A 25,601-nucleotide genomic window follows, 5' to 3' on the forward strand; every position below is an offset into this window, starting at 1 on the left:
ATATTCGTGTAGATTGGCTCACAACCCTATGTGGATACACTCGAGAAAGAAACTGTTGAGATTCACTTATCACAAGCAAAGATTGTGTTGAGAGGAGTTAATGATGAAGCCTCCAAGTGTTCTCAGGTTTCGGCACATAAGCTGAAGGGTTTGCTTAAGAAGGCTGTAACTCACAACTCAGGGCTATTTCAGCTATGTCGATCTCTCACGCTTTCCCAGCAGTTACTACGTCACAATCTCAAGCTGAGGAAGTTCAACCAGCAATTTACAAATTAAGCAGGTCATGCTCGTGCAGGCCGTTCTCACCGCTGTGCACTGCAGGAGTGCTGGGCCACATCCCTGAGACCCTGGTCCCTCACGCAGCTCTTGTCTGCTGTTGAAGTATCTTCTGTCCTGGACCAGTGCTCTTTATTGCTTGCGAATCCAGGGCAAATTGAGATATATTTTTTTATATAATTGGAAACTGATATAGTGATATATAGTTTCGTTTTTTGCCTTCTGGCTGATGCCGCCACACGTCAGCGTGCACTGATTGAATCTCTGAAAACTCAGCGCTCGTACGAGGGCCAAGATAGTAAAAAGCTCGCACAGCCGTGATATCAACTGCCAGCTGCTTCTTTGGAACTAAGTCGTCCATTGGTGAGGTGGTGTCGTGGTGGCCAACTGACCATGGCGCCTGGCCTCCTCGCCGCCGCCGCCGCCGTGCTGGCCGCGGTGGCGTCGCTCGCGGCCCACGTCGCGCTCAACTGCCCCGTGCAGCCGGTGCCGTCGACTCCGCGGCCGCCCACTCCGCCGCCCAACAACCTCCTCCAGGTTAACGAGTCGTCCGGGAAAATCCTTGTTGCTCGTTAATTGTTGTTGCCGTTTCGTGCGCGTGTGTGACGCTGACGCGCGCCGTGCTGCAGAGGCTGGAGAAGCTGGGGGAAGGGGCGCTGGACGCGCCGGAGGACGTGTACGTGGACCCGGCGGCCGGCGGGGCGGTGTACACGGCCACCAGGGACGGGTGGCTGCAGCGGATGCACCCGAACAACGGGTCCTGGGAGCGGTGGCGCTTCGTCGGCGGCACGGGGCTGCTCGGGGTCGCGCCGTCCGCCGACGGCACTATGCTCGTCTGCGACGCCGACAAGGTAGGGTACCTCCACCGACCACCGATGGGAGGACTTGCTAGCGTTGTTGGTTCTAGTACGAAACTACGAACACTTGTCACGATGATCAGCACTACAGCAGCATGAAAACATGTACGGAACACCGATTAAAAAATGGCGATATTTGTTTATTACTGTATGTATAATTTGTATGCAACTGATTGAGCAGGGACGTTTGAGAGTCGGGGAGGAAGGAGTGACCCTTCTTGGGAGGAAGGAGTGACCCTTCTTGCTTCGGAGGTCGACGGCTCCACCATCAGGTTCGCATCCCTACCCAAATTCCGGACGAAATCGCACCCTGCGGTGCCACCGCTGACCGTTCTCTCGCGCCCGCCGGCCAACACCACTACACCAGGTTCACGGACGCGGCGATCGAGGCATCCGACGGCACGGTCTACTTCAGCGATGTCAGCACTAGGTTCGGCTTCGACAGGTGGTTCTACGACTTCTTAGAGTCCCGCGCCACCGGCCGCCTCCTGCGGTACGACCCGCGCAACGGTGAGACGTCCGTCGTGCTGGACCGCCTCAGTTGCGCCAACGGCGTCGCCCTGCCGAGGGACGAGACGTTTGTGGTCGTCTGCGAGACGTGGAGGTAACTGAACCTTCACCCGGGCCATACAGTACGCGTAACATATGGAGAACCAACCAACTATGGAGAAAAAAACATGCAGGTTCAGTTGCACGAAAGTGTGGCTTGAAGGGGAGAAAGCCGGCAAGGCAGAGACGTTCGTCGACCTTCCGGGAGCTCCAGATAACATTCGTCTCGGGTCAGACGGCCATTTCTGGATTGCCCTCCACGTCAGCCTTCCAGCCACTGGCTCCCGCCTCCTCGCATCATTCATGCCTAACTTGCTAACAGCATCACCTGACAGTTTTGAGTTTCTGGTGTCCAAAATGCAGCTGAGTTCGCCATGGCTGGACTTCATCACGCGCTGGACCTTCACGAAGAGAGTGGTGGCCTCGTTCCCCGTGCTCCTCAAGTGGAGCAAGGCAACGATCAAGGGTGCCATGGTGGCTCAGGTGTCGGAGGATGGCAACATCGTCCGCGTGCTTGACGACTCCGAAGGGAAGGTGATCAACTCCGTCACATCGGTGACGGAGTTCAACGGGGACATCTTCCTCAGCAGCCTCTCGACCAACTTCGTCGGAAAATTATCTCTGGCGCAGGTGACACAGCAGGAGCAGGGAGCAGTGTCTTCGTAGACAGACATTCGAGTTCTCCATGTCAGTTTATACCGGAATAAACTGGGGAACATTTAGGTCTAGACACACTTTTTACTCCTTAAGCGTTTCATAAGCTGCAGAACATTTCGGTCTAGACAGACATATACGGCTCTGATGTACAGTAATCGGCTCCCCGTTAAGATTTCATAAGCTGTAGAAGATTCAGAAGACTAGTAGCTGAGAAACTGTTTGGCCTTTAGCTCTGCTTTGCGTGGGTTGATGGCTTTCATGTGCTCATCGATTTCAGCTTCTGTCAGCACTCTGAAAGTTGGATCATCCGTCCTGACTACCCCAACCTAGAACAGTGATTACTTGTTATATATGCTTGCATTGTTCAGAGCATGATGATGGACGAGGACGAATATGACAGCATATCAACAGAAGTTAAAAATGATTAAGTACCTCGATTTCTGTGGCTTTGAGGTCCTCCTTCAGGGCGAACTGCAATGCTGATATTGCCATCTGGAAATGAGAGGAGAAGAATAAATCAAAATTGGACTGAACCACCAAGTCAGGAAACTGATCACTGTGCTATGAGAATAAAGGCCAAATCAGCTCACAGAAAGATGCATTAACACTATCGAGTCCAACATGCTTTCACAAATTAATATGCAAACTAGGTTCCAAGTCACAATCCATTAAACTGTAAACAAGTTTCTGAAGCAAGTGTAGAAGAAAAAAAAAAACAAAGTGGCATTCAGTAGTTTATTACAATATAATAATAAAGTCTCCAGGTGCAGTTCTATTGAACTTACTACATGATTCCGGAAAGCGATCTATAACAGTAAAAAAACACCCAAAGGTTCAGCAAGTGTTTTTAGATTACTTGGGTTTTATTTGATTTTTTAATAGCATGTGTAGATAACCAACAAAATGGAACTCCTGATTTTTTATAATAATGTTCACCAGAGATCTTACAGTGTTATTGTTATAGATCTCACTACTACTTGTCTTAAAGAACATTTATTACTGCAATTGTAAGAACCATGCTGTATAAAATGCATGCTGTCGTCGTAACTCGCAATTTCACAAGCACAGACCAAATAGCTAACACCCTCCTGTATTATGCGTTTACAGGAATCAATATGATATTATAAACATGTAAAAAAACATCTCAAATAAAAACGTTTGCTCAAGCTAATTTAAAAAGACACCAGGAAGATGGTCATGGACAGTAAATCACATGATTCCTGTCTCTATTCATCCACAGGAGGTCTTGCATACCTTCATCGAGTTTGCTCTCAACAAATAAAAACACACGCACCTCAATGGTTTCCTGAAATGTTAGTGAAGGATTGTTCTTCATTTTCTTCTCAAGAAAGTTGGCAGCCTCCCTATCTCTTTGGCCAGCACTTGCTGCCTGAAAAGAATGCATGGGAGAAGTCATGTCTTTCTGATACAGAATGTATTCCAAATTGATGCATGTAAAATGGGATGATATAAGTTTATCCATCGAGAATGTTTATCGAGGTTATAAACAAACGATTTTTTTACAGAATTTATAAATAAACACTGTCTTATCTGCAGACGTGAAAATCATCCAAAAGAGAAATAGCTTGCATTATGACTTTATGAGTTTGATGAACCAAGGAAGTCAGTGAGTAGCTCAAATTTCCTTGAATAATAAATACCTTGTGACCGAAGAAATACCCAGCAGGATCACATGTAAAGAGCTGTGGAGTTTCTTTCTCATCATCAATGCCCAAAATCATAGCAACTGCATGGGAGAGTACAAGGGCGGTCTAAGGCTCTAAGTATTAAGATATATAACAGAAAATAGTAAAACATGGCTGCAGGTTCCACCACTCCCATTTTATTGTGGGGAAGGAACACCACCCTCAAATATGTAAATCTCATTGCACTAACCAACTCCAGAAGGTCTCTTGGAACCATACTGGGTCCAGATCTGTGCTCTGTCTGCAATCCTGTGAAGAACAAGCATATGCAGTTGGTTACATGCAGAAGATCCCTGTTTAAATACAGAAGTATGCCAGGTTATTGAAAAAAAATCGTGTTTATATATAAATTATCATTAATCAAAGAAAACATTATACATAGTAAATATAAAAATCGTGTTTATATATAAATTATCATTAATGAAAGAAAACATTATACATAGTAAATATATAAACATAGTTTTGGTTTGTGACAACCCATGACTCTCTGTACTTTACGGTGTTTGAAATTCACAGGCCCCACTTAATTTCTTTCCTTCAACTTAATGTGCAGGATCAACAGATAGACAAAACATATGCATAAATCAGGATAAATGCCTTCGAGAGGATATCTCAGTGTCCTCTCATACATCCAACACGAGACTGAACATGAGTGAGATTTAACTAATGATGCAGATAGAATTATTTTCATGTTAGCAAGCAATTATAGGCACTGCCAGTGTGAAGTCCTGATCTAGTATCTATTTCCTTGAGGTCAATATTTACCATTGTGCCAAAACATCAGGAGGCATTTCATATCCCCATTTGAAACGAAATGCTGCAGTTTGATTCCTTGCCTCATGAGCCAATGCTCGTCCCTCTCCTGTAATGATGATTGAAGAAAGAGCTATGATTATCAGCATTCTAAAAGAAGCATACAAATAAACATTACTATTGTGTCATGTTTTGATGTTACTATCTTTAGTGCTCCGCACGGCGGTACTGGTCAATAGTGATTCGAGTTAGTTCAAATTTCAACAGTAAATTCTAAACAATTTCAGATGTTAAATTTAATGGCAATGGCCTGGTGTTCAACAAGCTACCAAACCAATGGTCTGATGCAATGGTGATTGGAAACAGAAGTAATAAATTGGCAGAGCCACCTGCAAGCAATGTCAAGCTAGCAATCATGCATTCGATGCTCATGAACATAAGGCGGAAATGGCTCACATCAATCAGGAAAACCAAACAGATCATTAGAATTTCGACCAACTTCGACGAAGTGATGCATTAATGCATTATTATATGTGTGCGCTGATGACAGTCGAATTGATCCTTTGCAGTGTATAACCAAAGGTTTCAGATTATCAAATCCAATATGATTACAGTATGTTGGTGTGTCAACCAACCAAATGCAAGTCTACAGAGCTCAAAGCTCAATTACAAAAGTTCGTAGGTGGATTTTGAAGATACACCATACAGTTTCAATTTTCAAACGCCCTCATCAGACACGCAATAAATAAAGCAACGCTGCGCCACGGCGCATGGTGTATTACGCCATTACCCCGTAACTCCCGAGCGACATCACCCACAAAACCGGAACAAGTTGGAACCGCATTAGCATTAAAGCAATTGGAGAATGGATCAGACACAGCGCATACGTTCCGCTAAGAGTTCGGGCAGAAATAACAAGAGAAGCAAGCGCTGGTGAGGTCACCTACGATCCCCGTGGCAAGCAACCCCAGCCGCTCGGTGATCGGGAACAGGCGCGAAACGCTGGTCATGTCCAGCAACTTGTCCTAGAATAGAAGCAAGCAAGCAGAAGAGCATCATGATCGATTAATCAAGCGAACGCGAGAGACTAAACTTGGACCGATCCCCGCCGCGGGCGCGCGGGGCCAGGGGCACTCACCTTGGGCTCGCTCGCCCTCCGCTGGCCGACGACGCAGACGGAGTCGGCCCCGCGCACGCCGACGGAGGTGACGCCCGCCAGCCTCGTGGCGTTCCAAGCGTACTCTGCGAAGGAGACGCGGAAGAGGAGTGAAGGACCATCAGATACCGGAGCCGGCGGGCGGCGCGGAGCTTCGGGTTTCGGGGTTTTCCGTGCGCGCGCACAGCGCACTCACCGACTTGGTAGAGGCGGCCGTTGGCGGAGAAGACGGTGACGCGGCGGTCTTCGGAGACGGCGCCGGACGCTCCGGCGCCGCGGTGTCTACTCCCGCCGCTGGACACCTCACCCACCTGCATCGGTCTCGGCGTGGGTTTGGGTTTGGGAGGAGGTGCTCGGGCGGCCGTGCTGAGAATGAGATGAGTTGGGGACGCGACGACGGGGGGTTTTGGTCGGGGGCGAAAGTAAAGTGGAGTGCTTCTAGGCTTCAGCTCTAGGTCGCGCGGCAGCCCAGGTTATGTTGTGTGTGGCATGCGGCCTATCTTCGGTGAGCGGCCCATCACGGCCTGATGGCTTGGGCGTTACGTTGCTGGAATGCTGGGCCATATTGCAGTTGAAAGGGCCCCAAGACCTAAAAATAAAGGAAAAAGTCCATTTAATCCCCCACTCTCCTCATCTACAAAAATTATTCTTTTAACCCCTTAACTTTTAAAGCACCTAAGTGGTTTTGAAGAATGTTTTAATGACGCGATGCCATGTTAGACGGGTAAATTGAACTAAGTGAAAGTTCAAGGAGGTAAATCAGACAAAAAATATTTTTATAAAAAATAACAAAAAACATAAAAATGAATTTTCAAAATTTGTTTAAATATTTTTACATGAAAAAATCATGCAATTAAGAATTCTAAAATCTGGTTTAATCTTAGAAAATTGTTTTAGCTTGGAAAATTATGAAACCAATTTTAGATTTTTTTTTGTAAAAACATGCTCTATCTAATGGTACCAAGCTTAACATTGTTTGAATCTTCATGGACTCATTTTGGTTCTTATTTGCTAGTAGAAGTTCTCGTTGTCTATTATAACTAGGTGAAATCCCCGCGCGTTGTCGCGGGAATATAAAGGTAATTTTAATTGAGTTAAGAGGAATAGGATGTAGAAGAATCAGACATGATTTACATACAATGGCTTGTAAATTTTCTGCAATAAATTGTGGGCAGGGGTGTAATTGAAGAAAAAAAATCTATATGAACTTCAATTGAATGCTGGACCGTGGGCATATATTCGTATCATGATTACTAATTGATTTAAATATGTTTACAAAAAAAATGATACATTAAAGGAGTTGCGTCAGTAGTCCAACGTGAATGAACTAAAGAAAAGGCAACATGCTAATCTTTGATCTTTAACTTCATAAAAGAAAACACGGATCGCTAACCTGCAGAGGAGAAAGTACTAATGTGGATCGCTAACTTCATAAAAGGCATATACCTGTGGATCGCTAACCTCGTAAAAGAATATTAAAAGTTAATGTACATAAAAAAAAACTCTGAGTATGCAGGAAGAACAGATTGGGTATGAGAAAGTACTACTACCTGCTGATGATCCATGGTAGCTTCGGTGCTTGTCTTTCTCAGACTTTTTGGAGGAAGAGGAACTGCCACGTTCTTAGACCTTGTTGACCAACAGCCAGTGGAGAAGCGCTGACTTAAAATCAGTAGCAGAGAGTCTATGCTCCATGGATGCTTCGACTATAATATTTTGTGTCAAACGAACAGGCTCGAAGAGTTGTCAGTTTGGATCAAGGGTTCGTACTTGCCTCCTTGGGTTTATATACATGATCAGTTAGATTGTTTACTGCTGGTTAGTTTAATATAAGAAAAAAATATATTATTCTAACTTATAATTCAATATAGAAAAACAAACCGGTTGTCAGTTGGGAGGTGAGCAGTGATGGCAGGGGAAGAGGCAGGGGCTAGAGATGACCAAACAGCGCGCTTGCAACATTGATTGGATAGGACTTTGTCTGTTCGTTTCGTGTTCCCAGAAAGTCACGAAGGAAGTTAAATTGCTACATGGAGGAGGGACTCGGTGGAGATGAATGCGTGGAAGTGGATGACGTGGCTTAAGAAGATATTAGAGAGATAAGCTAGTGGGATTTAGTTTTATAAGAGTTTAGGATTAGTCGACATTAATTGTTCAGACTACATAGAAGCACCAGCGAAGCGTCATCGAGACTTTAGTGGTTGGCTGGCTCTTGGTCTCCTGTCCTGAATAAATTTTCAAAGTTGTTGTGTTATCCTGCGTGGCTACCTGCCCTAGATAATAATCATTATGAATGTTTGGCACCATTCATAATTTAGCCCCCTGCTTAGCTCATAACGATCTTTAAGCTTTGTAAAATGATCCAAAATTTGGTTAACTCCCACATATATGTATTAAATTATTCCAATTCAAAAAAAAATTAATGTGGCTAAAGTGCTTGTCGGGTACCATAAAAAGGGGTCCCCTAAACAAGAACCGAAAAAATCGCTTAGACCTTATAAATATCGAAGCCAGGAGACAACCACCGGCGAACCCCACCTTATCCAAGGCCCGGCTAGACCACCCGGCCCACCTCGAACAAAATCCAGGCTCACCCGAAGCGGGCTCGACCCAGAATGAAACCACGAGGCCTCGGACGAGGTACCGATTCTCCGACTCGCCCGAGGCCCCGCGCCACAAAGCCTCGGACGAGGTACCGGTTCTCTGCCTCGTTCGAGGCCCCGCGCCACAAGGCCTCGGACGAGGTACCGATTCTCCGCCTCGCCTGAGGCCCCGCGCCACAAGACCTCGGACGAGGTACCGATTCTCCGATTCGCCCGAGGCCCCGCGTCACGAGGCCTCGAACGAGCACTCAGTTACCGACTCGCTCGAGGCCGGCTCGGCATCAACCCCGTCACCGCCGCCTTGACCGACTTCTCTGACAGGACGTCACGTCCAACCAACGCGTCCAACCACTCCCGCGATGTCAGCCGAACGGCGGCACGGTACAGCGGAGTGGCCGACGAGACGGGAGTCACATCGACGCCATGCCGTCCGGGATAGGACGGGGCAGGGGTTACCGGCCGCTGTGCTCGGCACTGTGCCCACGGCTGATACCCGTGCTGCACTGTGCTGCCTAACCCCTGCTCCAAGGACAGCGCGGCGTGAAAAGTCAAGTCCGGGTCCCTGTAGCCTCGGAATCAGCGTACAAGACCAACTGCTCCCTCCGAGTCTCGGCTATCCGCTTCCGGGCTCCTGTAGCCTCAGGACTCGCGCCCGCCGAACCCCCCACAATGGTTCAGCCTCTGCACCGACTGGGCCTCAGCTCTCCATGTTGTCAGCACTCTGGGACCGGCACATCGTCCACAGTACGCACCATGCCCTGCGTCAAGCCGCAGGAGCTCCCACGTCGCACAGGATCAGGCGTGACTGGCACGTCACTTCCGTGCACCGAGGACAAGGCCGCTCTACCGACCATGTCGCCACAGTGATGAGCTACAGGGCTCGGACATACCGCCTCTACTCACAAAATGCCACGTAACAAATCCATGTACCGCCCCTATGCCTCCCTTCAACTATAAAAGAGAGTGACCAGGGCCGCTTCTAGGCAGGAGACTCACACGTGCAAGCAACGCACAACGCTCTGTGACACACACGCTTCCTCACTATAAGAGATCAACATCTCAAGCAACCCACGCCACTCTACACAGAGACCTGGGACTAGCTCCCTCTCTCGCTCAGCTTGTAAGCCCCTACTACAAGCACCTCGGTGCAAGGAATACAAGATCGCTCTCATAGACTGGACGTAGGGCACATATTGCCTGAACCAGTATAAACCTTGTGTCTCTTTGCATCACCATCCAGGATTAGGGGCACGCAATACACTTTCACTAGTCGGTTGAGGACTCGTCGGACCCAAAACACCGATAGTGCTACGCAAATGTTATTCAGCAGGTGCTCTAGTCCGAGCTTCATCTGTTTTTAATATAATTGGTAGGAGATCGGTAGCTCTCCTGCCTGATTTGTTTCAAAAAATATATATAGTATATATAAAAAAGAAAAAAAACAAAGTAAACTAACAAGTCACCTAGCTAGCTAAAAGGTGCTGGAATTTCCCATAAGAATACATAGCTACTCCACTAGATAACATTAATTTAGCAAAGTAGTAGGCATCAAGACCTTGGTAGAACAATGATCCCCAATGTAGGGTCCAGGATTTCACAAAGATGTAGTCCCTCGTCCCATGTCATAAACATGGAGCGCATCGTCATCGGGCATGCAGTAATAGATACAGTCACCTTTCAAGCCGAAACCGGCTTCATCTGGATCCAAGGATGCTCCAAACTGGGGATGAACAAGCAGGAACGCCTTGCCGTCGAGCATCCCTACTTTCGCCTAGGCCCGTGTTGACAAATCAAGCTTTGAAACCTCGACGCTGACGATGGAACGATTGTCGAGCGAGTGGTCTGAATAGCAGAAGCGAACGTAGAACAGGCACCCCTGTGATTCTACCCACGCATATTTGTAAGTGCCGTTATGTGGCGGTCAGGGCCAACTGTCCCTGTCCACGGCCTCCATGGGGATCACGGTTGAAAGCATCTAGGCCCCTAGTTGGATTTTGGTGATTAATGTCAATACAAGATTACTATGACTAACGTGTGTTTTGCAGAGACAATTAAGTTAGGTCATGGTAATAGAGATCGATTGGGCAATCGAGGTTGTCATGCCCCTACGATGGAAATCGTTTCGGTTTTCAAAGGATGGACGACAAGGTTAAGGATAACTAGTTCTAAGTGTCGTTGAAGTTGGAGAGACACTTAGAGTAGTTTAGGACTTTGTTTTTTCCTTTGGCCGTACTATGAAGGGGGGTATGAACGGGTAGCTTGACCTAGTTGAGTCTAGTGAGTTAGGTGTGGTGCATACTTGTTAAAACTAGCTCTAGGTAGCTCCTATGAATGCCTAAGATCCTTTGGAGCAAACTTCATTCACATATGTTCGGAAGTTGGAAGTGAATGGAGGGTCAAATACTGACCAGACGCTGGCTCCGGTGCGACCGGACGCTGGCCGCAGGGTCCGGTCAGTTCATTTGACTGAGAAGATCAAGTCTGGTGTGACCGAACGCTGGGAGGTCATGTGACCGGACGCTGAGGGCCAGCGTCCGGTCGACTCCAGTAAGGATCCAGACTTGGAAAAGAGTGACCGGACGCGTCCGGTCAGTGTGACCGGACCCTGTGTATCCAGCGTCCGGTCGTTTACAGTAAGCATCCAAGAGCGACCGGACGCGTCCGGTCAGTACTGACCGGACCCTGACAGCATCCGGTCATCACTTGAAAACTGTTTCGCGGGTTGAACTGACCGGAGCGTCCGGTCATCACGACCGGAGCGTCCGGTCATCCCGCAAAAGCTCATAACGGTTCATTTTTCAGGCTGGCTTATAAATAGAAGCTCCACTCGTGAGTGGAGTATCTTTTGCTCATTCCAACAGCTGAGAAACACGTTTGTGAGTGCCAAGAAGAGCAAGGTCCTAGTGAGGTGTTTGTGATTCGAGAATCCAAGAGAGTAGCCTCACTAGCAAATCAAGAGTAGCAAAGTGTGCATCCATTTTCTCATTAGGCTTCGCGTGGTCAAGTGAGAGTTCGTGCTTGTTACTCTTGGTGATCGCCATCACCTAGACGGCTTGGTGATGATTGGGAGTTTGGTGTTCACCCGGCGGAGCTAGTGGGTGACCCAACTCAAGTTGTGAGCGGTTTTGGGTGATTCGCCGCGACGGAGTGTCGAAGAATCAACCCGTAGAGAGCACTTGATCCTTGCGCGGATCAAGGGGGAGCTACACCCTTGCGCGGGTGCTCCAACGAGGACTAGTGGGGAGTGGCGACTCTCCGATACCTCGGCAAAACATCGCCGCGTTCCTCCCTCTCTCTCTATTTACTTTGAGCACTTACTTTGAGCGTTTACTTTGAGCAATTCAATACTTGTTTTCATTTCCATAAGAATTGCTTGCTAGAGTAAGTTTGGAACTTAGGTTGAGAGGTTGTTGTGCATTAGTTTGACATAAACACTTTTCTAGGCACAAGGGGTTAATTGGGCTATCCGTAGGATTTGATTATTGCAAGAAAATTTAGAATTAGCCCAATTCACCCCCCCTCTTGGGCATCTTGATCCTTTCAATTGGTATCAGAGCCTCGTGCTCACGTTTTTAAGCTTAATCGCTTAGAGCAAGATGTCTCACGGGGATGGTCCTCCTCCTATCTTTGAGGGAGATGATTTTCCATATTGGAAAATCCGCATGGAGGCTTACTTAGAAGCTCTAGATGTTGGAATTCTTAGAGCCGCCTCTCAAGGGTTCCCCGCACCTAGGAATGCCGCACAACTTCAAGGCGATGAAGTAAATTATGAAAAATGGAATGCAAAGGCTCGCAACACCATCTTTAGAGGCCTTTGCAAAGATGTGTTCAATCGTGTAAGGAACCACAAAGACGCCCATGCACTATGGTCGGATGTTTGTGCGCTCCATGAGGGAACCAAGAGTGAGCGTGAGGAACGCTATCATCTTGTGATTAAAAAGCTAAATTCTTTTGAGATGTTTCCCAAAGAAAGTGCTAATGAGATGTATTCTCGATTAAATGTTCTTGTAGAGAAAGTCAATGGGCTTGGACTTACTCAAATGTCACCTTCCGACATTGTGAGAAAAATCTTGAGTGTCCTCCCCATTGACAAATATGGGCACATTGTGACCGTGCTACATCAAGGTGATCTTTCCGCCGCTACATCGACACAAATCTTGGGAAAGATCAATGCTCATGAGATGTACATGCACATCACACCACAAGATGGCTCATCCTCTACAAAGAAGAAAGAGAAAGACTTAGCATTCAAAGCTAGCCAAGACAAGGGCAAAGCAAGACTTAAGTATGAGAGCTCAAGTGATGAAGATGATGAAGAAAGCCTTGCCCTCATGGTGAAAAAGACCACCAAGATGCTAAAAAGGCTAAACAAGAGTGGCATCAAATTTGATGGCAAAAAGAAGAAGTTCTTCACTAGCTCAAGAAGAAAGCCAATCTCCGAGATGGATTGCTACAATTGTGGCGAACTTGGTCATCTAGCTCATCAATGCACAAAGCCCAAGAAAGATAAGTTCAAGAACAAGGGCAAGAAAGATGATTCAAGTGATGAAGATGAAAAGAAGAAGAACAAGCCATACAAGAAGAGAGATGGCAAAAAGAGGGAGTTCTACAAGAAGAAGAAGAGTGGCAAGGCCTATATTGTCGGTGATTGGCTCACGGATATTGATTCATCAAGTGGATCATCCGATGATGATAGTGATGATGAAAAGGTGGCCGCCATTGCTATTGATCTTGCATCTTCACCACCACCATCGCCATCATCCTCTACACACCTATGCCTTATAGCCAAAGGTGAACGCAAGGTAACTAAGAGTGATGATAGTAGTGATGATGAACATGCTAGTGATGATAGTGATAGCGATGATGATGGCTCACCTACTTATGATAATCTTGTCAAAATACTTAGAAAATATACTAAGATCATTAGAAAGAGTAGAGCTACAAATGAAAAGCTTGATGCTAAAAATGATTCACTCTTAGCTAAGTGTGATACATTAGAAAAGGCTAATGATGAGCTCAAGGAAACAAATGATTCTATATCATCCAAACTCAAGGAGCTCAAATCTTCTAAGAAAGAGCTTAAAGATAAAAATGATAAACTTGAGTGGGTACACAATGAGCTTATCACTAGTCACAATAAGCTAAAAGATGAATATGCAACTCTAAAGATCAATTATGATACCCTTATTATTGCACAAGAATTCTTACCAAATGAGCCACATGATGCTACTAACCATGTTGTTAAGATTGATATAGCTACCTCATGTGATGATTTAATTGATGAAAGCATTGAGCATGGATCTAGTAGCAAGGGCAAGCAAGTGGTTGAATGCAATGACTATAATGAGTATGTCAAGCTCAAGAGTAACAATGAGAAGCTCATGAAAGATCTTGAAGAGATGAAAAGTCACAACACCATTGTGCTAGAAACTCTTGATCATGACAAAGAGGTGATCCTTGAGAATGAGAAATTAAAAGAAGAAATCAAGAAACTCAAGGAAGAGAAGAACAATGATATTCTTAAGGAAGAGAACAAGAAGCTCAAGATGGAGAAAGAGCATCTCAAGGTGGGATTGAGCAAGTTTGCTAGAGGCAAGCATCTCCAAAGTGAGCTACTCAAGAATACCGTCATGAAGATGGATAGAAGTGGCATTGGATATATGGCAAGTGTAGAGAAGAAGAAGGCTCAAGCTCAACACCAACAATCAAAGCCAAAGCCAAAGCCAAAGAGATGTTTTGAATGTGGACAAGAAGGCCATTTTGCTCATGAGTGTCAAACTCCACCACCACAACCCTTGCCCAAGCATGCTAGACCCTTTGCTTTCAATGCTCACTACATGCTTAGAAAAGATTCGAGTGGAAAGATGAAAGTCATGTTCTTAGGTCCCCCCAACAAGAGTAGGCCTAAGAAAATTTGGGTGGCTAAGTCACTTGTTGAGAAGGTGAAGGGCCCTCAACAAGCTTGGATCCCTAAAGCTTGAATCTCTTGTGTGTAGGTGAACTACAAGACCGGTGGAAGTCATTGGGTTATTGATAGTGGTTGCACACAACATATGACCGGTGATCCTCGTATGTTCACCTCACTAGATGAAGAGGTAGATGGACAAGAGAAAATAACATTTGGAGATAATTCAAAGGGCAAGGTCAAAGGATTGGGCAAAGTGGCAATATCAAATAATCATTCCATCTCAAATGAGCTCTATGTTGCTTCATTGAGTTTCAACTTGCTATCCGTTGGTCAATTGTGTGATCTTGGCTTCTAATGCTTGTTCACCGAGAAGGAGGTGGTTGTATCTAAGGTAGATGACAATCAAGTGATATTCAATGGATTTAGATACAACAACTTATATCTAGTTGACTTCACCTCCGAAGATGCAAACTTGAAGACTTGTCTATTCACCAAAACAACACTTAGGTGGCTATGGCATAGAAGGCTTGCTCATGTTGGGATGAGCTCACTCAAGAAGCTTATGAAGAATGATTTGGTGAGAGGGTTGAAGGATGTGAAGTTTGAGAAGGACAAGCTTTGTAGTGCATGTCAAGCCGGCAAGCAAGTTGCAAACACTCATCCAACCAAAGCTTTCATGTCAACCACAAGAGTGCTAGAACTCCTACACATGGATTTATTCGGACCAACAACATACAAGAGTTTGGGAGGAAATCTCTATTGTCTTGTGATTGTGGATGACTATTCAAGATATACATGGGTATTCTTTCTTCATGATAAATCCGAAGTTGCATCTTCTTTCAAGAAGTTTGCCAAGAGAGCACAAAATGAATTTGAAGTAAAGCTCAAGAAGATAAGAAGTGACAATGGCAAAGAGTTTGACAACACAAACATAGAAGCTTATTGTGATGAAGTTGGAATCAAACATGAAGTCTCCGCAACCTATACTCCTCAACAAAATGGTGTAGTTGAGAGGAAGAACCGGACTTTGATCACTCTTGCAAGGACAATGCTAGATGAGTACAACACCCCCGAAGCTCTATGGGCGGAAGCAATCAACACCGCATGTTATGCATCCAACCGCCTATTTCTTCAAAAGTTCCTTGTCAAGACACCATATGAGTTGCTCAATGGGAAGAAGCCGGACGTCTCCTTCTTTAGGGTGTTTGGTTGCAAGTGCTACATCTACAAGAAGCGGCAACACCTAGGGAAGTTTCAAAGGCGTTGTGATATAGGTTTTCTTGTTGGTTACTCATCGAAGTCCAAAGTATATAGAGTATTTAATCATGCCACCGGCTTGGTTGAAGAAACATATGATGTGGAATTTGATGAATCTAACAGCTCCCAAGGAGCACATGAAAATCTTGATGATGTAGGTGATGAACCATTGAGGGAGGCTATGAAGAATATTCTGGTGGAAGACATCAAGCCAAAAGATGATGAAGATAATGTACAAGTCATTAACCAACCCTCTTCATCAAATGTACCACAAGATGGTGATAAAGTTGGGAGAGTAGAAAATGAAGATACTCACATCTCCCATGAGCAAATGGTGGTACAAGCACAAGATGTTGATGCTCCACAACCTCCTCCTCAAGTGGTCAATAGAAGAAATACACCTCTCCTACAAGATCATCCACAAGATCTCATCATAGGGAGTCCAACAAAGGGGGTGATGACTAGATCTCAAAAACTTACCTCATTTATTGCTCATCACTCTTTTGTCTCTTGCTATGAGCCTACCAAGGTAGAAGAAGCTCTAAAAGATCCGGATTGGATCAATGCCATGTATGAAGAGTTGAACAACTTCACTCGCAATGAAGTATGGAATCTTGAAGAGCGACCAAAAGGTGCAAGAGTGATTGGAACAAAGTGGGTGTTCCGTAACAAGCAAGATGATCAAGGTGTTGTTGTGAGGAACAAGGCAAGACTAGTGGCAAAGGGGTTCTCTCAAGTTGAAGGTTTGGACTTTGGAGAAACCTTTGCACCGGTTGCAAGATTAGAAGCCATCCGTATCCTTCTTGCATATGCATCACATCATGAAATGAAACTATATCAAATGGATATGAAAAGTGCATTCTTAAATGGCTTTATTAATGAACTAGTCTATGTTGATCAACCTTCCGGGTTTGAAGACCCTAGATATCCTAATCATGTTTATAGGTTGTCCAAGGCACTATATGGGCTTAAGCAAGCCCCAAGAGCTTGGTATGAGCGCCTTCGGGATTTCCTTATTGAGAAGGGCTTCACCATTGGGAAGGTCGACACCACACTATTCATCAAGAAGCTTGATGGGCATATCTTCATTTGTCAAGTATATGTTGATGATATTATCTTTGGATCATCAAATGAAGACTCATGCAAAGAATTTGGTGAATTGATGTCTAAGGAGTTCGAGATGTCAATGATTGGTGAGCTTACATTCTTTCTTAGTTTTCAAGTCAAGCAAATGAAAGAAGGCATCTTCATCTCTCAAGAGAAATACACAAAAGACCTTCTCAAGAGATTCAAGATGGATGAATGTAAGCCAATCAAGACCCCAATGCCTACCAATGGACATCTCGACCTAGATGAGGGAGGTAACTCGGTTGATCAAACTCTCTACCGCTCTATGATTGGTAGCTTATTATATTTAACCGCATCTAGGCCCGACATCATGTTTAGTGTGTGTATGTGTGCTAGGTTTCAAGCTAGTCCTAAGGAAACACATTTAATTGCCGTAAAAAGAATCCTTAGGTATCTTAAGCACACTCCAAGCATTGGCCTTTGGTATCCCAAAGGAGCTTTATTTGAATTAATTGGCTATTCCGATTTGGATTACGCCGGATGCAAAGTTGATAGAAAAAGCACATCCGGAGGGTGCCATTTGCTTGGTAGATCACTTGTGTCTTGGTCCTCCAAGAAACAAAATAGTGTGGCTTTGTCCACCGCCGAAGCGGAATACATTGCCGCGGGTGCTTGTTGTGCACAAATATTATACATGAAACAAACTTTACTAGACTATGGAGTAGTTCTAGAGAAAGTACCTCTTTTGTGTGATAATGAAAGTGCGGTGAAACTTGCAAATAATCCGGTTCAACACTCTCGCACCAAGCATATAGATATCCGCCATCACTTTCTAAGAGATCATGTAGCTAAAAATGATATATCACTAGAAGGTGTAAGATCCGAAGATCAATTAGCGGATATCTTCACTAAACCGCTAGATGAAGCTACATTTTATAGATTGCGGAACGAGCTCAATGTACTTGATTTTAGTAACTTCACAAAAAATTGAGCTTGTGTTGTCTCTTGCATTCATTATAATATACAACATGTTTAATTTGTGGAAATGCATATAGGGCTTGTCTAACATGGTTAAGATAACCGCCGAAAAGCGTGTGAAGAAGCTTAACCTTGGATCAAACTTGACAAGCAACTAGATTTACTTACAAGCATTACATATGCATGATTGTTGTTTTGTCGTTTTGTTCCATTTGCCCTCTTGTTGCTTATTTTCTTAAAAAGAATTATAGCCTAAGGCAAAATACTTTGAAAAATATGAGGGTTTGAGAGAGGTCACTCACATCAGTCCCAATTGGTGTTTATTTGGATCTTATTCAAGTTGGGACTTGATTGGGAACAGGCAGCGCGAAGGAAGTTTGAAGATTTGCTGGAAAAGGTGCACCGGACGCTGCACCGGACGCTGCTGTTCAGCGTCCGGTTAGTTCACAGGAGGTGAACTGCTGTTGAAGGAGTGACCGGACGCTGCGTCTGTGCGTCCGATCAGAAAGGGTTCAGCGTTCGGTCGATTGGAGGAAGATCAAATTGTACTGATCGGACCCTGCCTGCGTCCGGTCATGGACCACCGGATGCGTCCGGTCCCGATTCCAGAGGATTTGGACCTCTCTGGAATCGACCGGACGCTGGGTGGTAGCGTCCGGTCGCTACCACCGGAGCGTCCGGTCAGTGGATCTCGCGCGTCTTAAGGACTCTTTTCCCGTTTCCTTTTCTGTCGCGTTTTTGGGGGTTATTTATTCGGACCTTTTCTTCTTCCTTGATCCAAGCCCGAGCCGCCGCAGCCTCGCTCGCCAGCCCTAGCTCGAGCAGCCGCGTCGCCGCCTTCTCGCACTCGCGCCTCCGTGCACCTGCCCAGTCGTGCCCGCGCCTCCGTGCCCCTGCCTAGCCGCGCCGCAGCCTCCTCGTGCCCTGCAGCCGAGCCATCGCGCCAGCTCGACTCTGCAGCACCGCGCCGGCCACCTCGCGCCGAAGTTCGCCGCTCCACCATTGCCAGGCTGCTCGTCTTCACACCAAGTGCTCTTGCCCTATCCTCTCATTGGTTGGTAAGGCGAGTTCTGCGTTTCAATCTTGATCCTTTCAATTCTAAATGCACTGATTTCCAATTGCATTCAGGGCGTTTGACCTAACCCTAGCCCGGTTCCGAGGATCCCCCGCGTGACATCTTATCTCTTCTCGGTTCGCTGTTTGTCAGGTAGAAAGCCACTCGATTCAATTTCGCATCTACATTGCTTTCTCTATTAGGGTTTCGCATCTATTAGATATATGGTATTTATTTGTATATCCATCTATTCTATCGTGCAGCGAGTCGGTTCCGTTGTTTTTCGTCTGACAGTTGGCAGTCAACTCGGAGCCAAGCTCGCGAGTAAGGATCGAGGCCAAGCCTCGAAAGCGACAGTATTGATAGTTGATCTCCATCAGCGGCAGTTCACCATCTTGTCAGTTCAGATGGCTCGCACCAAGAATGTTGGTGGTGGCCCAGGTGATGATGATCGGAGGCCCCCGCCTCGTCAGCCAGCCGGATCTAAAGGCAAGTCAACCAAGCAGGTAACATCCAAGAAGCAGGTAACATCCAAGAAGCGGAGGGCCTGACTCGCTTACAGCTCTGGCTTCTCAATGCCATTATGCAGATGACAGTGTTTGACATCTGGGACCTCCTTCTTTCAGAGATGGAGGATACTATAGCTGAGGGATTCAAGGGTCGCAGGCAGCTTCCCTATGCTCACTGGATCACGTTTCTCATCCACAGAGTTGTGATTGATAAGCCCCCTGGCATGATGGATGAGTATACAGGTGCCACTACGGAGTTCCTAGCTTACAACCTGTCACAGAGGATCAGACACGCTACTCCTCCGGCACCCAGACAGCCTAGCCGTCGTCCTAACGTGCCAGAGTCCGTAGCTCAGCAGGACGAGATCATCAGAGGGATTGCAGCCACTGAGGAGGCGGAGCTAGAGGCACAGTAAGAGGTGAGTGAGTACAGTGACAGCTCCAACGACGACTACCAGCCTATACCTCAGATGCCTCCACGCAGACACGATGCAGAGGCAGGTAGCTCTAGTTCTGCTCCACCAGCTCCACAGACAGACCCCGCTCTCATTGCTATTCTTGAGCGGATGCAGCAGGATCAGACACGACAGGCACAGGAGACTGCTACAAACTTCGCACAGTTTTAGGCTCGTCGGGACGAGTTTCAGCGGCAGCAGCAGCTCCTTCAGCACCAGCAGTTACTTATGCAGCAGCAGCTCATGGGATTCATGCAGCATGTAGTGACAGCCATTGGGATCCCACTGCCACAGACTTCGCCCCAGCTTGCACAGCCTCCTACCACTTCGACGACTCCAGCAGTACAGCCTATCGGGCTTCAGAGTCAGGGACAGCCTCCAGCTCAGTTTCCTTCACCTCCTGTACAGGTGTCCCAGTGGTTAGCCTCACCTGGTGTAGCCCCGCAGTTCACTCCTTATCACATGGGTTTCTCACCAGAGCAGACGTCCTCACTATTCGTGCCTGAGTCGTCAGTCTCCAGGAGTCTTGGAGCATCATTCAGTGAGTTGACCGGCATGCCTACTCTGCCTCACATGCATACTGCCGGTCCGTCTACAGCAGCTCCAGCTATCATGACTACTCAGCGGCTCCCCTTGTCTATCGCCTCGTCAGATCCTACGACAGACATACTTGCAGCTTCACAGGCAGCACCAGCTCAGACCCAGACCGCTTCAGCGACACTTCCTGCTTCAGAGGGTCAGTCAGTTCAGAGCTCAGGGTCAGATGATGATGGCGCCCAATTCCATCTTGCTCCACGTACTTCAGCGCCCGACTCGTCCGCTGCAGCCCCACCGTCCGACCCCTAGGTTTTGGTGTTTGACGCCAAAGGGGGAGAGGGTTTGAGTATGTAAACTTAGGGGGAGCGAGTTTCAGGGGGAGCTAGTTATCTAGTATTAGCTTATTATATACTTTTGGAGTTTTATTTGTGTGATACACTATTACTTATGCATTCGTGTGTTTACTTTCATGCATACTCTTATTTATATGTGATAGTGCTATCTACGTGGTTGTGATATTTGACATGTGTGACTTCTACTTTGCTTTATCTCTATGTCATATCACTTGTGGAATGCTCATTTGCTTTTGCTTCCGCGTTTACACTTCGAAGCAAATGAACCAAGCCCGTCAAAAATCTCACTCCATAACATACTCGAGGTGGTATTGTCATCAATCACCAAAAAGGGGGAGATTGAAAGCATCTAGGCCCCTAGTTGGATTTCGGTGATTAATGTCAATACAAGATTACTATGACTAACGTGTGTTTTGCAGAGACAATTAAGTTAGGTCATGGTAATAGAGATCGATTGGGCAATCGAGGTTGTCATGCCCCTACAATGGAAATCGTTTCGGTTTTCAAAGGATGGACGACAAGGTTAAGGATAACTAGTTCTAAGTGTCGATTGAAGTTGGAGAGACACTTAGAGTAGTTTAGGACTTTGTTTTTTCCTTTGGCCGTACTATGAAGGGGGGTATGAATGGGTAGCTTGACCTAGTTGAGTCTAGTGAGTTAGGTGTGGTGCATACTTGTTAAAACTAGCTCTAGGTAGCTCCTATGAATGCCTAAGATCCTTTGGAGCAAACTTCATTCACATATGTTCGGAAGTTGGAAGTGAATGGAGGGTCAAATACTGACCTGACGCTGGCTCTGGTGCGATCGGACGCTGGCCGCAGGGTTCGGTCAGTTCATTTGACCGAGAAGATCAAGTCTGGTGTGACCGGACGCTGGGAGGTCATGTGACCGGATGCTGAGGGCCAGCGTCCGGTCGACTCCAGTAAGGGTCCAGACTTGAAAAAGAGTGACCGGACGCGTCCGGTCAGTGTGACCGAACCCTGTGTATCCAGCGTCCGGTCGTTTACAGTAAGCATCCAAGAGCGACCGGACGTGTCCGGTCAGTACTGACCGGACCCTGACAGCGTCCGGTCATCACTTGAAAACTGTTTCGCGGGTTGAACTGACCGGAGCGTCCGGTCATCATGACCGGAGCGTCCGGTCATCCCGTAGAAGCTCATAACAGTTCGTTTTTCAAGCTGGCTTATAAATAGAAGCTCCACTCGTGAGTGGAGTATCTTTTGCTCATTCCAACAGCTGAGAAACACGTTTGTGAGTGCCAAGAAGAGCAAGGTCCTAGTGAGGTGTTTGTGATTCGAGAATCCAAGAGAGTAGCCTCACTAGCAAATCAAGAGTAGCAAAGTGTGCATCCATCTTCTCATTAGGCTTCGTGTGGTCAAGTGAGAGTTCGTGCTTGTTACTCTTGGTGATCGCCATCACCTAGATGGCTTGGTGGTGATTGGGAGTTTGGTGTTCACCCGGCGGAGCTAGTGGGTGACCCAACTCAAGTTGTGAGCGGTTTTGGGTGATTCGCCGCGACGGAGTGTCGAAGAATCAACCCGTAGAGAGCACTTGATCCTTGCGCGGATCAAGGGGGAGCTACACCCTTGCGCGGGTGCTCCAACAAGGACTAGTGGGGAGTGGCGACTCTCCGATACCTCGGCAAAACATCGCCGCGTTTCTCCCTCTCTCTCTATTTACTTTGAGCACTTACTTTGAGCGTTTACTTTGAGCAATTCAATACTTGTTTTCATTTCCATAAGAATTGCTTGCTAGAGTAAGTTTGGAACTTAGGTTGAGAGGTTGTTGTGCATTAGTTTGACATAAACACTTTTCTAGGCACAAGGGGTTAATTGGGCTATCCGTAGGATTTGATTATTGCAAGAAAATTTAGAATTAGCCCAATTCACCCCCCCTCTTGGGCATCTTGATCCTTTCAACGGTGAACTGGGGTTCCGGCGAGATATCGAGCGTCACAACCTTGTCCATCCACACAAGGTCCATGAGGAACTTGTCACCCACGGACGTGAGACTCTAGCCATGGTGGCTAATGCCGTCGATCGTCCCATGTTAGTGTTAATCTCTCTAGCTCGGCTGAAGCTCTAGTTTGGTTTTGGTGAATTGATGAAACTCTATGTGCTAACCTAGTTTATCAAGTGATCATGAGATAGCTAGCACATTCCAAGTGGTGAAGCAAATGAAGATCATAACATGAAGATGGCGATGCCATGGTGATGATCAAGTGCTTGGAATTGAAAAGAAGAAAGAGAAGAACAAAGGGATTAAGGCAAAGGTATAAATGGTAGAAGCCATTTTGTTTTGGTGATCGAGACACTTAGTGAGTGTGATCACATTTAGGATCGATAGACGTACTATTAAGATAGGGGAAACTCGTATCGAAATACGGTTGTCAAAGTGCCACTAGATACTCTAACTCATTGCATATGCATTTAGGATCTAGTGGAGTGCTAACACCCTTAGAAATGTTTGTGAAAATATGCTAACACATGTGCACAAGGTGATACATTTGGTGGTTGGCACATTTGAGCAAGGGTAAGATACTTCACCGGTGGAGTGTCCGCCCGTAGAGTGCGGATAGTCTGATGGTGCCACCAGTGCCCTATACAGAAAAGACGGAGGTCATTGTGAGTGACTAGACGCTAGTCCTCTAAAGGACCGGCCGTGTCCGGTCAGTAGAAGTAGCGAAGACGCTGGAGTTAGTCTCTGATCGGAACGTGGGTCACTTAGTGACCGAACGCTGGAGGGCGACGTCCGGTCCCACTGACGTGGCAGTACATAGAGGAGACACCGAGTGACCGGATGCTGGGTGGGTCCAGTCGAGCATGAAAAATCATTTCTGGATGCTTACTGGAAATGGCCAGACGTTGAGGTCCAGCGTCCGGTCACTTCGCAGGCAGCGTGTCCGGTCATCACTTGACCATCGGAATCGAGCGCTCAATATTTCAAGAGAGAGGACACGTGGCATGCATCGCACGACCGGACGCTGTGGTCTAGCATCCGGTCAATATGACCGGAGCGTCCGATCACCTCGTGTTGTGCCTAGTGAAGGGGTACAACGGCTCTATTTCGTGGGGCTTCTCTTTAAGCCCATGACCAGCTCAAGCTCACTCTCTTGACCATTTGCATTGACATAGCAACCTTGTGAGCTTAGCCAAAGCCTTCTCACTCATCTCCATTATTAATTCATCATCTCTGTGAGATTGGGAGAGAATCCAAGTGCATTGCTTGAGTGATTGCATCTAAGGCACTTGGTGTTTGTGTTTCGCTGCGAGATTCGCTTGTTACTCTTGGTGGTTGCCGCCACCTAGATGGCTTGGAGTAGCGAGGATCGTCGAGCGGAGGTTGGTGATTGTCTCCGGCTCCGATTGTGGTGATTGTGAGGGGTTCTTGACTTTTCCTCCGGCGGAGAGCCAAAAGGTACTCTAGTGGATTGCTCGTGGCTTGTGTGATCCTCATCTTGTGTTGGTTGTGTTGCACCCTATTGAGGGTTTGGCGTGTGATGCCAATTAGCGTGTGAACCTCCAAGTGAGTGAATCGCCACAACGAGGACTAGCTTGCCGGCAAGCAAGTGAACCTCGGTAAAAAATCATTGTATCATCATTTGATTCCGAGGGTGATTGGTCTTCATTGTTATTCATTCTTGTGATTGATTGGCTCCTTCCTCGACATGATGGTATAACCTTCTTGCTCACTCTCATTCCATTTACCGCCAAACTAGTTGTCAAGCTCTTTAGCGTAGCTATTGTGAGAGCTTGTTAGTTTTTTGGTAGTGTGGCTCTTTTAGTTAGCTTTTGACCGAGCACCACTAACTTCGTGTAGTGTCATAGCTATGTGTGAGATAGAAACTATATAAACTAGAATTATGGTTAGGAGTGGCTTGCTATTTTAGTAGGGCTAGCCGCAACACTTGCTTTGGCCATTAATTGTTTTAACCGGTTTGTTAGTGTGTTGTAGAATTTTTAATAGGCTATTCACCCCCCTCTAGCCATTAGGATTTTCATTGGCCCAACAGCCGAGTTGGGCCTTGACCCCGCGCCTGATCAGGGGCGCCCAACCCTACATAGTTGGTGGGCCCATCGCACTACGCTATATAAAGAGGTGGGAACCAGTGGCTCATAGTACGCCATTGACCGCAACCCAGTTCCCCACCGACACAACCCTAACTGATCAAGGGTGCGCAGCAGCGGCGAGAAGCGCCACCACCATTCTTAACCGTCTCGTTGTCGCTAGGACGTCAACACCATGGCCGGACGTCACTGCCTCCCCTTTGCTAGCACTCTACGCCACCAACATGCCATGGCTTCCTCCTCCACCAAGCCCACCGATGGTCAGCTACCTCTACATCTCTCTCTCTAGTTCATTTCTAGTCGATCTAGGTTGTTTTATCCCGAATAGAAGAGGTTCCACCCACTAGATTTATGACTAGTTGATCCTATTGTTCTAACAATGGTATCGGTTGAGCCTATTCTAGGCGTAGATCTAGGCTTTGGGTAGAAATAAGAAGGTGATGAGTTCAATTTCAAGATTCAAAACCCTAACCCTAATGAAAATGGATGGCATGGGGAGGGGGACTCACCAGGGCTCCTCCACCACTGTCACCACCGCTATCGTGTGGGAAGAAAAACCATCGCCGTGCAGGAAGATGAACCCAAGTCACCGCTCGTCGGTGTTCCACCACCATGCGGGAAGATGAGCTCGACGATGCGTCGCGCGGTGCGGGCTTGGGCTCTAGGCACCGGCACAGGACCCTCGACAACAGCGTGCTCCACCGCGGTCGAACACGCGCGCCGACAAAAGGGCCTGTGGCGCCGCCGCCATCCTTCTTCGGCCGATAGTGGTGTCATCGTCGCTCGGCTCACCGCATGAAGGGGGAGGGGACAAAATGACCTTGGTTTCAGGGGGAGGCGGCCGGGAATCAGGGTTTT

The 25,601-nt window shown here is 46.8% G+C and overlaps 1 protein-coding gene and 1 pseudogene across 1 annotated transcript; one reads left to right on the top strand and one right to left on the bottom strand.

Moving 5' to 3' along the window:
- The first annotated feature begins 616 nt into the window (after positions 1-616).
- On the top strand, positions 617-2,554 carry LOC136533968 (protein STRICTOSIDINE SYNTHASE-LIKE 4-like; annotated as a pseudogene).
- LOC136533969 (proteasome subunit alpha type-6-like) lies at positions 2,533-6,462 on the bottom strand. The gene is made up of 9 exons (XM_066526479.1): positions 6,151-6,462; positions 5,937-6,040; positions 5,742-5,823; positions 4,811-4,907; positions 4,236-4,294; positions 4,001-4,086; positions 3,634-3,729; positions 2,772-2,831; positions 2,533-2,665 (listed from the first exon to the last, which is right to left on the bottom strand). The coding sequence occupies exons 1-9, from the start codon at positions 6,269-6,271 to the stop codon at positions 2,540-2,542; spliced, it is 831 nt and encodes a 276-aa protein (XP_066382576.1). The 5' UTR covers positions 6,272-6,462; the 3' UTR covers positions 2,533-2,539.
- Positions 6,463-25,601: the final 19,139 nt, after the last annotated feature.

Source organism: Miscanthus floridulus, unplaced genomic scaffold, assembly GCF_019320115.1.
Source record: "Miscanthus floridulus cultivar M001 unplaced genomic scaffold, ASM1932011v1 os_1376_1_2, whole genome shotgun sequence".
NCBI classification, from domain to species: Eukaryota; Viridiplantae; Streptophyta; class Magnoliopsida; order Poales; family Poaceae; genus Miscanthus; species Miscanthus floridulus.

Bases quoted from the DNA above. Each gene is read 5' to 3' on its own strand.
- LOC136533969 (XM_066526479.1), bottom strand. From the start codon at position 6,271: ATGCAGGTGGGTGAGGTGTCCAGCGGCGGGAGTAGACACCGCGGCGCC. The intron at 3,730-4,000 runs GTATTTATTATT...CATTCTTTTCAG, and splicing joins GGTATTTCTTCGGTCACAAG to GCAGCAAGTGCTGGCCAAAG. The intron at 2,832-3,633 runs GTGCGTGTGTTT...TCTCATTTCCAG, and splicing joins CATTTCAGGAAACCATTGAG to ATGGCAATATCAGCATTGCA.